We start from the raw sequence: 13415 nt of genomic DNA on the forward strand, positions 1-13415 counted from the left end.
CAGAGGCCAGGAAGAACAATATTTCTCCCTCCTCCTTGTGACACCCTTTTAAGATACCTGAAAACCGCTACCATGTCCCCTCTCAATCTTCTCTTTTCCAAACTAAACAATCGCAATTCTTTCAGTCTTTTTTCATAAGTCATGTTCTCTAGACCTTTAAACATTCTTGTTGCTCTTCTCTGGACCTTCTCCAATTTCTCCACATCTTTCTTGAAATGTGGTGCCCAGAACTGGACACAATACTCCAACTGAGGCCTAATCAGTGCAGAGTAGAGCAGAAGAATGACTTTTCATGTCTTGCTCACAACACACCTGTTAATGCATCCTAGAATTGTGTTTGCTTTTTTTGCAACAGCGTCACACTGTTGACTCATATTTAGCTTGTGGTCCACTATAACTCCTAGATCCCTTTCTGTCGTACTTCTTCCTAGACAGTTGCTTCCCATTCTGTATATGTGAAACTGATTGTTCCTTCCTAAATGGAGCACTTTGCATTTGTCCTTATTAAACTGCATCCTGTTTACCTGAGACTTTTTCTCCAATTTGTCCAGATCATTTTGAATGATGACCCTATCCTCCAAAGCAGTTTCAACCCCTCCCAGCTTGGTATCATCTGCAAACTTAATAAGCGTACTCTCTATGCCAATATCTAAATCATTTATGAAAATATTAAACAGAACCAGTTCCAAAACAGACCCCTGTGGAACTCCACTTGTTATACCTTTTCAGCAGGATTGTGAACCATTAATAACTACTCTTTGAGAAAGAGTGCATAACTGGCTGGATAACCAATCTAAGTTGTATTTGCCTAGTTTATTGATAAGAATATCATGCAAGACCATATCAAATGCTGTGCTAATGTCTAGGTATACCATGTCCACCGCTTCTCCCTTATCCACAAGACTCATCCTATCAAAGAAAGCTATCAGATTGGTTTGACATGATTTGTTCTTTACAAATCCATGCTCGCTGTTCCCTATCACCTTATTATCTTCCAGGTGTTTGCAGATGATTTTCTTAATTACTTGCTCCATTATCTTTCCTGGCACAGAAGTTAACCTGACTGGTCTATAGTTTCCTGGGTTGTTTTTATTTCCATTTTTATAGATGGGCACTATATTTGCCCTTTTCCAGTCTTCTGGAATCTCTCCCGTCTTCCATGATTTTCCAAAGATGATAGCTAAAGGCTCAGATACCTCTTCTATCAGCTCCTTGAGTATTCTAGGATGCATTTCATCAGGCCCTGGTGACTTGCAGATATCTAACATTTCTAAGTGATTTTTAACTTGTTCTTTTTTAATTTTATCTTCTAAATCTACCCCCTTTCCACTAGCATCCACTATGTTAGGCATTCCTTCATCAGACTTCTCAGTGAAGACCAAAACAAAGAAATCATTAAGCATCTCTGCCATTTACAAGTTTCCTGTTACTTTCTCCCTTCTCACTGAGCAATGGGCCTACCCTGTCCTTGGTCTTCCTCTTGCTTCTAATATATTTATAGAATGTCTTCTTGTTTCCCTTTATGCCTGTAGCTAGTTTGAACTCATTTTGTGCCTTGGCCATTCTAATCTTGCCCCTGCATTCCTGTATTGTTTGCCTATATTCATCCTTTGTAACTTGTCCTAGTTTCCATTTTTTATATGACTCCTTTTTTATTTTTAGATCATGCAAGATCTCCCGGTTAACCCAAGGCAGTCTTTTGCCATATTTTTTATCTTTCCTATGCAGTGGAATAGCTTGCTTTTGGGCCCTTAATAATGTCCCTTTGAAAAACTGCCAACTCTCTTCAGTTGTTTTTCCCCTCAGTCTTGCCTCCCATGGGACTTACCTACCAGCTCTCTGAGTTTACCAAAATCTGCCTTACTGAAATCCATTGTCTCTAATTTGCTGTTCTCCCTAACTTAAAGATGCACTGGACAAAATATCTCATGTAACATTAAAATTCCTAGGTTAAATCTGCTGGATATGTATATATTATTATGTTGCATGTTTCTTTCTTGTATGTGAAGCTAAAAATATGAAGTATGAAACTATAGTTTAAAAAGTGCTAATGAGAGCCATTACTGGTGCCTTCCACCTTTCCCTCCACAAACCTTAATGACCTGGTGATCAAGTTAACTACTAGTAAATAGCCTTGTTTGTACTTTAAGTTCTGAAGGTGGCTGGTCCTAGGAAAATATGTGACCATACCATGTGATACTGGGATCCATTTTTTAACTTGATATTTTTCCAGGGATGGGGAGGGGATGTAAAACAAAAGATTCCCGCCCTGCGGGAGAGTCTATTTAAGCAATAGGAAGCTATCAGCCATTTGTCTTTGGCTGGCCTGGGGAATGGCCTGGCATGCAAAGAGGACTGGAGACCCAAGTCAGAGTAAAAGAGCTTGTCTCTGACTTGAAGATTATGCCTGAAATAAGAGAAGTCATTTATCTGCTTGTGATAAGTTTCTTAGTGAATTAGAATTGGCTATGTGTTTTCTTTTCATTCTAATTTAGTAACTCACTTTGATCTGTCTGTTATCACTCGCAACTACTAAAATCTTACTGTTAGTACTTAAAAACAGTTTTGTTTACTATCAGGCCTAGGGGAATAATTGTTACCCAGAGACAACAACCATTGTGCATATCTCTCGTTCATTGATAAAGAGGGTGAAAATCCTCATGAGTTTTCCCTGTTTAAAACTTTTACACTGAGAAAGACAGATTTATTTGGGGGTTTGAGCTATTTTGGGGGTTGATTTCCTGAGTGCTGTGCCCTAGAACTTCATCTTCCCAGAGTTGAAGTGATTTAGTGTCTGCATTGCTCTGCAGGAGGGCAGTTACCCCTACTCTGTGCTTTGTCTGGGGGAGACCAGAGGATCTGGCCTAGAGAACACGGTGGTGGGGAGCCCCAGAGAGCAAAAAAGTGGATGTCAATGGCATGATTGGCACACGGAGAACAATCCCAAGGGGACTTCTGTGACTGCACCTCCAGCACATCGTCTTTCAATATTTCCAAGATGCTGCCCATACTGTGGACTTGAACATCTCATGCAAAAGACTGAGGTCCAAAATCTTGGAGCTGGACCACTAGAACCATTAAGTTATCCAGTTAACTGATTAAATGGGGGCAGGTGGGGGAGCCGTTCCATCCTGCTGGGCTAGACTGCCCCCCCCCCACCACCACAGCTGGACTGGAGCAAGGGCTGCTCCAGTCCAGCTGCTTAAAACCCCACACTGAGCTACTGGCTCTGAGCCTGTAAGCCTACACAGGTTGGGAGCTGGCAGCTCTTCCCCCTCCCACCCCATGCCCTGTGCGAGGCTGTGGAACTCCCAGCCCTTGTGGGCTAACAGTTAGCTATTACCATTAAAGGGTTATCTGTAAACAGTGATGCTTACCAGGTAACTGGTTAACCAGTTACCCGTTCAGATCCCTAATCACTATATGGGTCAGAAACCTGAAACCTCTTACAAGTAGATGGTGCAGTTAGATGCATTCCATATGCTCCAAATCTTGAGCATACAGTGATTCAATTTTATGCAAAATGCCATAACCTCACAGCTAACTGGCATTCCTTCAATCACTCACTACATTCAAAAGCAGTATTTTATGTTCTTCCACTTCTTCAGGATGAACAGAGACACCCCAACACACTATTTCTCCATCAATGTGCAAAAGGGTTCACACCTTGATCCTACCTGACCTTGCCTATGGAGCTGACTTGAAGATTGATGGATTTGCAGAATTGAGCCAGACCTGGGCATTTGACTTTGAGATCCCAGCTGTGATGCAACTTGGCCTGGTTGTTCTGAGTGGTGCCCTGTTCTGTTCCCCAGGGGAACGTGCCAGTTTGATGATCTCTCCCCACTCAAGACATGATTCTGGAGGGAGTTGCCTCCATCCCCCTGCCAGCTGCACCCCCCTCCCAGTTGTGCTTGATGGTATGTTCCATCCTCTTCCACAGCTGAGTCTAAAGGTAGTTTCCATTTCTCTCTCTGAGTGAGGTGGTCGGGAACTCTTCCCAAGGGGCTGAGTTGAGTTCTCTGGTAATTCCTTGCCCACCTCCCTCTCCGGTCAATGGTAGCATCCATAATCCCGCAGAGCTGAATACAGATATGGTGCCACCCCCGTCTTCCAGTTAGTTGGTAGGATCCATTCCCCTCCCCCCCCCGAACTCGGTGGTAGGTACTATTCTCCCCCCGCGGCCGGGTGCGGTGGTTTGCCCCGGCAGTAGCCGAGTCTCGGCCGGCCCCCACCCCCTCCGCCTTGTCATTGATGTTGTTGTTTTTGTCGCAGGAGGCGAGGCCGGGGCCGCGGCCTGGGGCTGCAGCAGCGGGGCTCGGGCCGGCGCCAGGCATGGCGGTGTGCGGGGAGGCGGTGGGCGCCGGCTCCCTGCCCAGCGAGCTGGTGGTTCACATCTTCTCGTTCCTGGCGGGCCCGGACCGGCTGCGGGCCTCGGCCGCCTGCTCGCACTGGCGGGAGTGTCTCTTCTACCCGGCCCTGTGGCCCCGGCTGCGCCTCAGCCTCTGCGTCTCTCCCGCCGAGCGCCCGCGCCTCGACTTCCTCATGCGCAAGTGCGGCTGGTTCGTGCGGGAGCTGCGCGTCCAGTTCGCCGCCGACAACTACCCCAGCGGTGGCGGCGGCGGCGGCGGGGGGGTCTGCGAGGGGGCGGCGGCCGAGGGGGAAACGCCGCTCTGCCCCCGCTGGCTGGACCTGCTGAGGACCTACCTGGAGCTGGTGCTGTGTGTGCTGAGCAGCGTCCGCAACAACAGGTACCGCGGGGCGCCCCGTCTTCTGGCCTGGCGCGCTCCCTGACTGGGGGAGGGGGACACATCTCTCGGGCTCAGCTCCTTCCCCGAGCCCGCTTGGCTTTCCCACCTGCCCCTTTCGCTGGGGGGATTTCCCTCCTGCCGGGCCTCTTCAGCCCACCCGCCCCGTCCTGGCCTTCTTCGCTGGGACATGTTAATAGGAACATCTTGCTCTGTACACAGGAAAGGAAGGATTGGGAGAAAGAGTTTGATTAGAAAAACTTCTTAAGGAAAGAAAATCCTGGAAACCAATTAGATTTCCCTTGAACTTGCTTTTAAATAAAGGGCATAATGGAGGCCACAATGAGGACTAGGTCACCTATTGTGTGTACTGATGCTTCATGAAGATAAATCGTTAAACACCTGCCAATCGATAGCTCATGTACAACACGCTCCATATTCATAGGAACTGTGATTTGATGAGAGGTAACAATTCAGCGTGTAAAGCAAGCGTGTAAAGCATTGTCTTAAATGAAGCATTATTTGGCATCTCTGATATATAATGTCAATCACTTATTATAGTGCAAACTTGACAGTAAGTAAAACTTACGGTAATAATTTGCAAATTTAATGTCCTTGGAATTCTTAAACAGTGTTAGCCCATATAAACTAGCTTACACATACTTTGCATGGTATCATATTAGCTGTGGAATATAAATACAATGTAAAATATAGAAATAGATGAGCTGAGAATTTACATTAGCTTGTGGTAAAAAATTTTAAAAATCAACGTATAGATCTGCAGCACCTTAGAGACAAACAAAAAATATAGATGGTATCATGGGTTTTTGTGGCTGGTGGTACACAATAAAACAATTGGAGTTGTACAATAATTGCATTTTTATTTTAAGAAAAAAGAAATCACAAATCAAATGTATGATCAGAGCTATAAGTTTGCATTATGGTGTGTATAGCCCATTTTTTTTCAAAATACTTTGAATGTGCCTTCATAATTTATCCATGCATGAACAGACCCAACAGATAAGTTGTGCTACCTTGTGTAATTTTAAATTGTTCCTTCTACCACACTGTGATGTGAACTTGGTATTATAAAAAAAAGTATTAACTAAGTCTATCATAATAGCTGGGTTGCTGGACACTCAGTAATTTCTGAAACAGTTTGGTCTCTAAAAGAAGGAAGTTTATATTTAGTCAGAAACTATTAAAAGTGAGTGACTTGTAATTGTCCTTGGTCTTGGGAGATGCTGATGGTAAAGAGGAAAATCGGGTTCAATTGTTAAGGTGCTAGCTTAGAACTGGGGATTCCTTGGTTCAATTTGATGCTTTGCCACAGTCGTCTTTAGTGATCATGGACTCTGGTCTCTTTGGGCCTCAGTTCTCTTTGAAAAATTGTGATCATAGTGTAGTGATAGAAATGTAGCCGTTAGTCTGGGGTAGTTGAAGCAAAATGCAGGACAATGTAGCACTTTAAAGACTAACAAGATGGTTTATTAGATGATGAGCTTTCGTGGGCCAGACCCACTTCCTCAGATCAAATAGTGGAAGAAAGTAGTCACAACCGTATCCTTTGGTATATATGGTTGTGACTACTTTCTTCCACTATTTGATCTGAGGAAGTGGGTCTGGCCCACGAAAGCTCATCATCTTGTTAGTCTTTAAAGTGCTACATTGTCCTGCATTTTGCTTGATCATAGTGTGTTATGCTTATAAGAAGTACATTGGGTCTTTTCAGGGGAAAAGCCAATATGCCACGTTTATTGAGAATATAATGGCAAAGCAATTAGCATATGCTTACATAGACAGACACATATACGCACGCTGTCCCACCAATCAGTGTTATATTTACCACTCCATGGTCTGTGCCCAGCCAGATTGATGACGGATGGAGGAGCGGGGGGCGGGGGGGGTCTGTCTATCGGTCCAGACCAATGCTCCAGTCTTTGGCAAGACATCCCTGCTCTTACGGTGAAACAGTTCTCCTTTTCCATCAGGATCAATGGGGTTTGCATCGTCATGGTGTTTTTCTGACATGTTTATTATATCCAGTTGTTTCTCTTGCTCCTTATCATTTTTGTTCTGCCATGCTAAGCTCATTTTGATCACGAATATTTTGTCCCAATTGATAAATGCTTGCCTTCTTTCAGAGCTGTCGATTTGCCCATTGCTTACATCTTGATGGGGATATGCAGCAATCTTCGGCATTTTTACGTCTGTTCTTGTTTTTTTCCTAGAACGTTTGGTATGGTGACCTTCGCACTTATCTCTCATACATTCCTCACTGTCTTACACATAACAAGGTTGATTTCTTTGCTACAGAGAAGCAATGTGCACATTTAAACAAGGAAATAAAATATATATTTTTTTAAAAAGTCACCCTTTTCACTTATTTCACAATGCTAATTTTAAAACAAAAACAAAATTATCTGTGCCTTAGAATCAACTTTAGACACAATATTCTGGCTGGTGCACCTTTACAATAAAGGTAAGGTAAAGGTCCTTTCTGCTTTCAGAAAGGGTGGCTGGCAAAGTACACTAAGTCACATTACTTAGCATAAAGCTACATTTTAGCTACATGGCTATAATAGTACAGGTTGAACCTCCCTGATCTGGCACCCTCTGGATCTGACTGGTGTAGAACTAGAGAATTTGCCATACCAGGGGAGACCAATGTTGTTTAGCAGCTTACTAACACTTCCACTGCTTACTGGACTCTTAGAACACATTTAAGGATAAATTAGAACTAAATAGCAGCATGGAACACTGAGAGCCAGGACTGGTGGCTGTAAACAAACTTTATGGAACTGTGGGAAAGTTGGCCACATCCATAATAAGTGGATATCTGGCTAACTAAAATCTTGATGGGCCATAGATGTTGCTGGACCAGAAAGTACCAGATTAGAGGTTCAACCTGTACTTCCTTACCTCGCTGTAGTATGGCACACACACTTGGTATGGTAGCCATTAAAACAACTAAGACAGAAAAGAAAGAGACCATTAAGATGCTTCAGGATTCCCATCAATATCAGGAAAGGGTATGACTGGAAAGGGCTCTAGTGATCAAGATGAAATTAAGAACCTTACCTCCACGCTAATATCCAATACAAAAAGCTATAAATGTTGTTGTGGGTATTTTAGCCTTCTACAAACTGCAAATCAGCTTATCAGAAAAGTGGCTACAATGATGTGTAAAATTAGAACATGTTAGGGCTGTTATGCATCTGTGGCTTTGGGGAGAAATATTTGTTCCCCCCCTCTTTTGTCCTGGGTTGTAAATAGAGAGTAATGAAAATAATCCATGCTTGGTCTTAAACGAGTACATAATAGGCAGGTGAAATTATCTTCCTTTCAGTCCCTCCACTTTATTGCAGTTAGCTTAGAGACAGTTTCTGTGTGTTAGCTCTCAGCCATCTCACTGACACAACTTACTTTCTAAAAACATCACTTCTGCTCCAGCTCTGAACTGAGGACCCTAACATTGATACCAGACCATTCATATTTTAGTACATGTTACTCCAGTCCTCCACTTGTCAACATTTCAGGGCTGTCTCAATCATCTGTCTGCTGCTATCACTCTTTGTCAAACATCACTAAAAATTAGTCAAAAAATGTTATTGCATTTTAACACATTGGGTGACTAACTTGGCAACAATGTAATGTGGAGTGGATTCCAGTGTGCTGTATCCTAGGGTGTGTCTAGACTACATGCCTCCTTCGACGGAGGCATGTAGATTAGCCAGATCGGAAGAGGGAAATGAAGCCGCGATTAAAATAATCGCGGCTTCATTTAAATTTAAATGGCTGCCCCGATCTGCCGATCAGCTGTTTGTCGGCAGATCGGGGGAGTCTGGACGCGATGCGCCGACAAAGAAGCCTTTCTTCATCGGCACAGGTAAACCTGGTTTCACGAGGCTTACCTGTGCCGATGAAGAAAGGCTTCTTTGTCGGCGCATCGCGTCCAGACTCCCCCGATCTGCCGACAAACAGCTGATCGGCAGATCGGGGCAGCCATTTAAATTTAAATGAAGCCGCGATTATTTTAATCGCGGCTTCATTTCCCTCTTCCGATCTGGCTAATCTACATGCCTCCGTCGAAGGAGGCATGTAGTCTAGACACACCCCTAGTGAAAAGTTCTCATATACTGTGTAGCATTCACAGTATATCATTACTTTGGAAATCACTTCTTCACTGTTGCTATCCCTTATTCCCCAAACACTTTATAACAAGTGCTTGTGTACTAAGAGTGAGCTTTTGCTATTCCAAATCTGTCCTTACTACTTTGCCAAACTACATTTTATATGCACTCTCTTCAAATTTGTGTATGCTTCAGATATTTTTTTCAGCAAAGTGTTTACTTCTCTGTGCTACATGTTGATACAGCTATAATAAAACACATGTTTTATTTAGCTCTGTTTAATTAAAATGATAATAGTGTAAAAGTGCATTGGCACTTCAAGGTCCCTTGACAAAAGAATCCTTGTCTTGTTGCTAAGGTACAATCATGTGCCCACTCTAGGGGACACATCTCCTGTGAATCCTTTTTACATTTAACCCTACCAATTTAGTTCAGTCTCTGAAGTGTGCAGTGTCACATGCTATTCAAAATAGAAAATACACAGAAAAGTTCAACATGTAGAAACATACAGTAGAAGTGATAGAGTGAATTACTAACTTCAGATTCAGGTCATAACTATGTCTCAGCATTGGCGAGTTTTCTTTTGGTAAAATTCAACTGTAACAGAATTTCCTGATCACAGATAAGTTCTGTTGCAGAGTAAAGCTTACTATAATTCATGGTATATGGACTTGCAACTCTTAATTTTAGCCAAATTATGTATTTTAAACTATATGTTTCTTAATGTAAATAATTGAAGATGAAAAGAATTGTGCTTATAATTGCAGAGATAGTTTCACTAATGCATGCATAATTCCCACCATACTTATCCAGAGCATAATACATGCTCCTTCTTTATTCCATCCCCATGAGCATGTTGGAGTTTCATGTTAAAATGTGCTTGAATTCTTTAATTATGTGTACATATAAGTTTGTCTATTTGTGAACTGCATAATTATTGAGAACTATGTAGAACATAAATATGATATGTAAAAGATAAGACGACTATATGAAGCTGTCCAGATTAAGTGAGTTAGATACTAAAAATATTTGTGGTTCTCAATTTGAATTAAGTGTATTAGCTGAAGAAGCTAATATCAGACAAGTTTGAGTTTTGAATCGCTAAGGAAATGAACCCTGCTTCTTGCAATTTGCTGTAGAAAATCACTAGTTTTTACCTAGGATAATGCCAAACCAGTCTAACATCACTCTTTGACAGGTTTACTGGTCTAGTGGATGGGGGAAAGCTGTAGATAAGATATGTCTTGATTTTTAATAAGCTTTTTGACAGTCCCACATAACCTTCCCATAAACAAGCCAGGGAAATGTGATCCAGATGAAATTACAACAAGGTGGGTACAGAAAGATTGTGAAACTGTACTAAGAGTATTTATCAATGGCTCAGTGTCCTGCAAGGGGGATATATGTAGTGGAGTTGCTGAGGTCTCTCCTGTGTCCAGTACTAGTGTTGTGCTTAAAAGATGTACCCAGGATCTTTTTCAGGGGGATAAGGCAACACGCCACTTTTATTGAACATAAATAATACTTTATTGTATGCATATGATACATTATATTAATGCACTCATACACACACAAGCACACTCCGTCTTGTTGTTACCAATAGTTGCTCCCCCTAACTACACTGGCAAGGTGAGTTAGGTGGGGGAGGGGTGGAGACGGGCTTCTGCCGATCTGCATCAGTGCTCCAGTGCTGACAAGACGAAAACCCAGGGTCCCTCTGCAAGATGCCTCATATTTATCCTGCTCATGAAGCCAGTTAGTTATCATTTACATATGCAGTGAGATACTTGTGAAACCTTTTTTAATGGTGCTTCAAAGAGGGTCCTTCAGGCACTTGCTGCTTGACTCCAAAGGCCCTCTGTATGTCCAGTCTTCTTCTCAGTGAGCTTGCTTGACAAGTCTTATTGTCTTTGGATCTGGCTTCCAGTCCTTCTCCACCCTTGCAACTGTTGCTGAAGGTGCTCACCTTTAAAGGCTTCTCCATTCACACCTCATTCATTTCAACAGAACAATCCATGGAAGGGGAGATATCTATTCTACTCCTAGAAAAAGACATTTTTTTTATCTTAACTGTTCATAAGACCTATAATGTAAAGGACTTGATACAAAGTTTCTATGGAAAAGACTAGATACAAGGTTTCTCTTAATACAAGGGATTCCATAAGAAAGCTTAACATAAAGATACATCTAAAAGGACAAGATCTATATCTATCTATCTATAAAAGGACTTACAAAATTTCTCTTAATACAAAGTTATATGAGAATGATACATGGTTATATGGAAATGTTAGAGATTTATCCACACTAGTCAATATAATAATGATTTTGATAATGGGAAGAGAGAGTATGCTTATAAAATTTGAAAATGACACCAAGCTGGGAGGATTTGGTAGCATTTTGAATTCTAATCCTGTACTCTAAAACAACCCTGATCAATTGGAGAATTGGTCTGAAATCAACAAGATGAATTTAATAAAGATAAGTTCAAAGTATTGCAGCTAGGAAGAAGAGAAGTCAAATGCACAACTACAAAATGGGGAGTAACTGTCTATTTGGTAATACTACTGAAATGCATCTGCATTTATAATATCTCACAAATTGAGTGTGAGTCAACTGTAGTTGCAAAAAAAGCCAATATAATTCCAGAGTATATTAATAGGAGCATTGTATGAAAGACATTAGAGGTAACTATTCAACTCTGTGACACTGGTGAGGCCTCAGATGGAGTACTATGTCTAGGTTTTGGTATCGTACATTAAGAAAGATCTGGACAAACCGGAGAGAGTCCAGAGGAGAGCAACAAAAAGTAAATGGGTTTAAAAAACCTCACCTTTGAGGAAAAGTTGTTGTTTTTTAAAGGATGTTTAGTCTTGACAGAAGATGATAAAGGCCCTCATGCCTGTTAAGGGCTTTTATAAAGAGTCTGGTGATCAGTTGTACTCCATGTCCACTGAAGGTACGACAAGAAGTCTTCAGCAAGAGAGATTTATGTTACCTATTAAGGAAGAAGTTTCTTAGCTATTGGAATAGCTTTCCAAAGAAGGTTATGTTATGTTCCTGTTATTGGAGATTTTTAAGAACGAGTTGGACAAACATGGTCAAGGATGGTTTATGTATACTTGGTCCTGCCCATTTGGTCTGTTATCTAAGTTCTTGTCAGACCTGGCACTCTTTAGCTTTGAGGATCAGATGTGATTGGGTGCATTCTTTTCAGTATGTCTTTAGGTAAAAGCCACATTGCTTTATTGGTGGGTAACTAAACCCAGATCAGTTGTTTGGTAAGCAGCTCTACGCATTGCTATACCAAATACATCTAGTAAGTTGCAGGGATTCTATTTTCTGTGTCAATCAGATCAAAAACACGAGAGGAAAGGAGTCAGGACTAGGGATGTGAACAGGTAACCAGTTATCCGATAAACAAAATCCTTAATCGGTGATGCTTGGGTAACAATTAACAGGTAGTCTGTAGCGGCCATCCCTGTGCTTGGGAGGAGGGAAGGGGGCTGCTCAAGCCCCATGTAACCTTTCCCAAGGCTGGAGTAGTACTTTACCTGCCACCTCTTTAACCAGTTAACCAATTCAGCGGGATTTTACTGAGAATCAGATGATTTTTTTCATGCCTCTGGGATATCATTTTTTAAATGAAACCAGAGAATCTTCAGCTCTAATTTCTTATCATTGTGGAGTATTTTTGTAAATTACAGTGCCAGCTTTTGTAGCTTTTGTAAATAAACTGTAATGCCTTATTGTGGTCTTATAAACCTAACTTCTATTGAATCATGCAGTAATGCAAAGAATAACTTTAAAACCTCCTTCCAAGTGCACAGTCAAAAGTTTTAGATGACTGCATGGCTCTTTAAGAATGCATACCAAAGGACTTGAGGCAAGACAAATGTCAGCCTGCAAAACTAAAAATAGTGAAGTTTTTGATAGTCTGTTGGGCACTGGGTGATTATATACACTTCTTCCACTAGCTAAATTATCCATTCACTGTACAAAACAAAGCTGAAGACATGTAAATGAAGCTGATGTTAAAGCAGATGATTATGGGAAACCAAAAATATTCTATGTAAAACGTTGCTAATTTTCACTTACTGGAAGGATTTAATAAATTGCTATTACTAACAGTTGCTAACAAATGACATAAAATATACTGAAATTCTTGCTGCTGGAAATTACATTTCAGAGGATCATCACGCAAATCTTGTTTGATATTATAAGCACATAGATTCAGAGTTACTGCAAATTTAATATTAGTTTCTTCATTCTTTATTACTGCATAGGCAGTAAAAAGGTTCTTGGTATTCTGATAACACATATGCTCCTGCTGCTTGCTTTTGACCAGAAATCAAAATCCTGTTTTGTAACAATATCTGTAGCAACAAATTGTGAGGATCACAGAGGACTATAGCTTCTGATGGAGAATGAGCAGCAGGAGCAGATTTTGGTTTTAAACAAAGATTGAAAGTAAGTAGAAGGTACGAAGAAACTTTCTGTAGGTCATCAGAGTATCTATGCTCGTTAAGTGAATGAT

At 41.4% G+C, this 13415-nt stretch overlaps 2 protein-coding genes across 9 annotated transcripts in view; one reads left to right on the top strand and one right to left on the bottom strand.

The window, feature by feature from the left end:
- Positions 1-4055, bottom strand: part of ZNF410 (zinc finger protein 410) — a 29205-nt gene extending 25150 nt beyond the window's left edge. Inside the window, exon 1 of one of the 3 annotated variants that reach the window (XM_014570792.3) lies at positions 3683-4055. The gene's annotated coding sequence lies outside the window, so the exon portion shown is untranslated. Of the gene's footprint in view, positions 1-3666 lie in introns of all 3 variants that reach the window. The other 2 variants (XM_014570791.4, XM_014570793.3) reach the window with 2 other exon arrangements.
- A 134-nt stretch (positions 4056-4189) lies between these two features.
- The window catches only part of FBXO33 (F-box protein 33), a 107085-nt gene continuing 97859 nt past the window's right edge, over positions 4190-13415 (top strand). For 4 of the 6 annotated variants that reach the window (XR_012903390.2, XR_012903389.2, XM_075926890.2 and 1 more), the window contains exon 1: positions 4191-4751. Coding sequence is in view for 4 of the 6 variants with exons in the window: in XM_075926890.2 (XP_075783005.1) it covers positions 4255-4751 (497 nt within the window). In the remaining 2 variants the exon portion in view is untranslated. Of the gene's footprint in view, positions 4752-13415 lie in introns of all 6 variants that reach the window. The other 2 variants (XM_075926886.2, XM_075926888.2) reach the window with 2 other exon arrangements.

The sequence above is a fragment of the Pelodiscus sinensis genome, chromosome 5 (genome assembly GCF_052426305.1).
Source record: "Pelodiscus sinensis isolate ZL-2025 chromosome 5, ASM5242630v1, whole genome shotgun sequence".
In the NCBI taxonomy this organism is placed as follows: Eukaryota; Metazoa; Chordata; order Testudines; family Trionychidae; genus Pelodiscus; species Pelodiscus sinensis.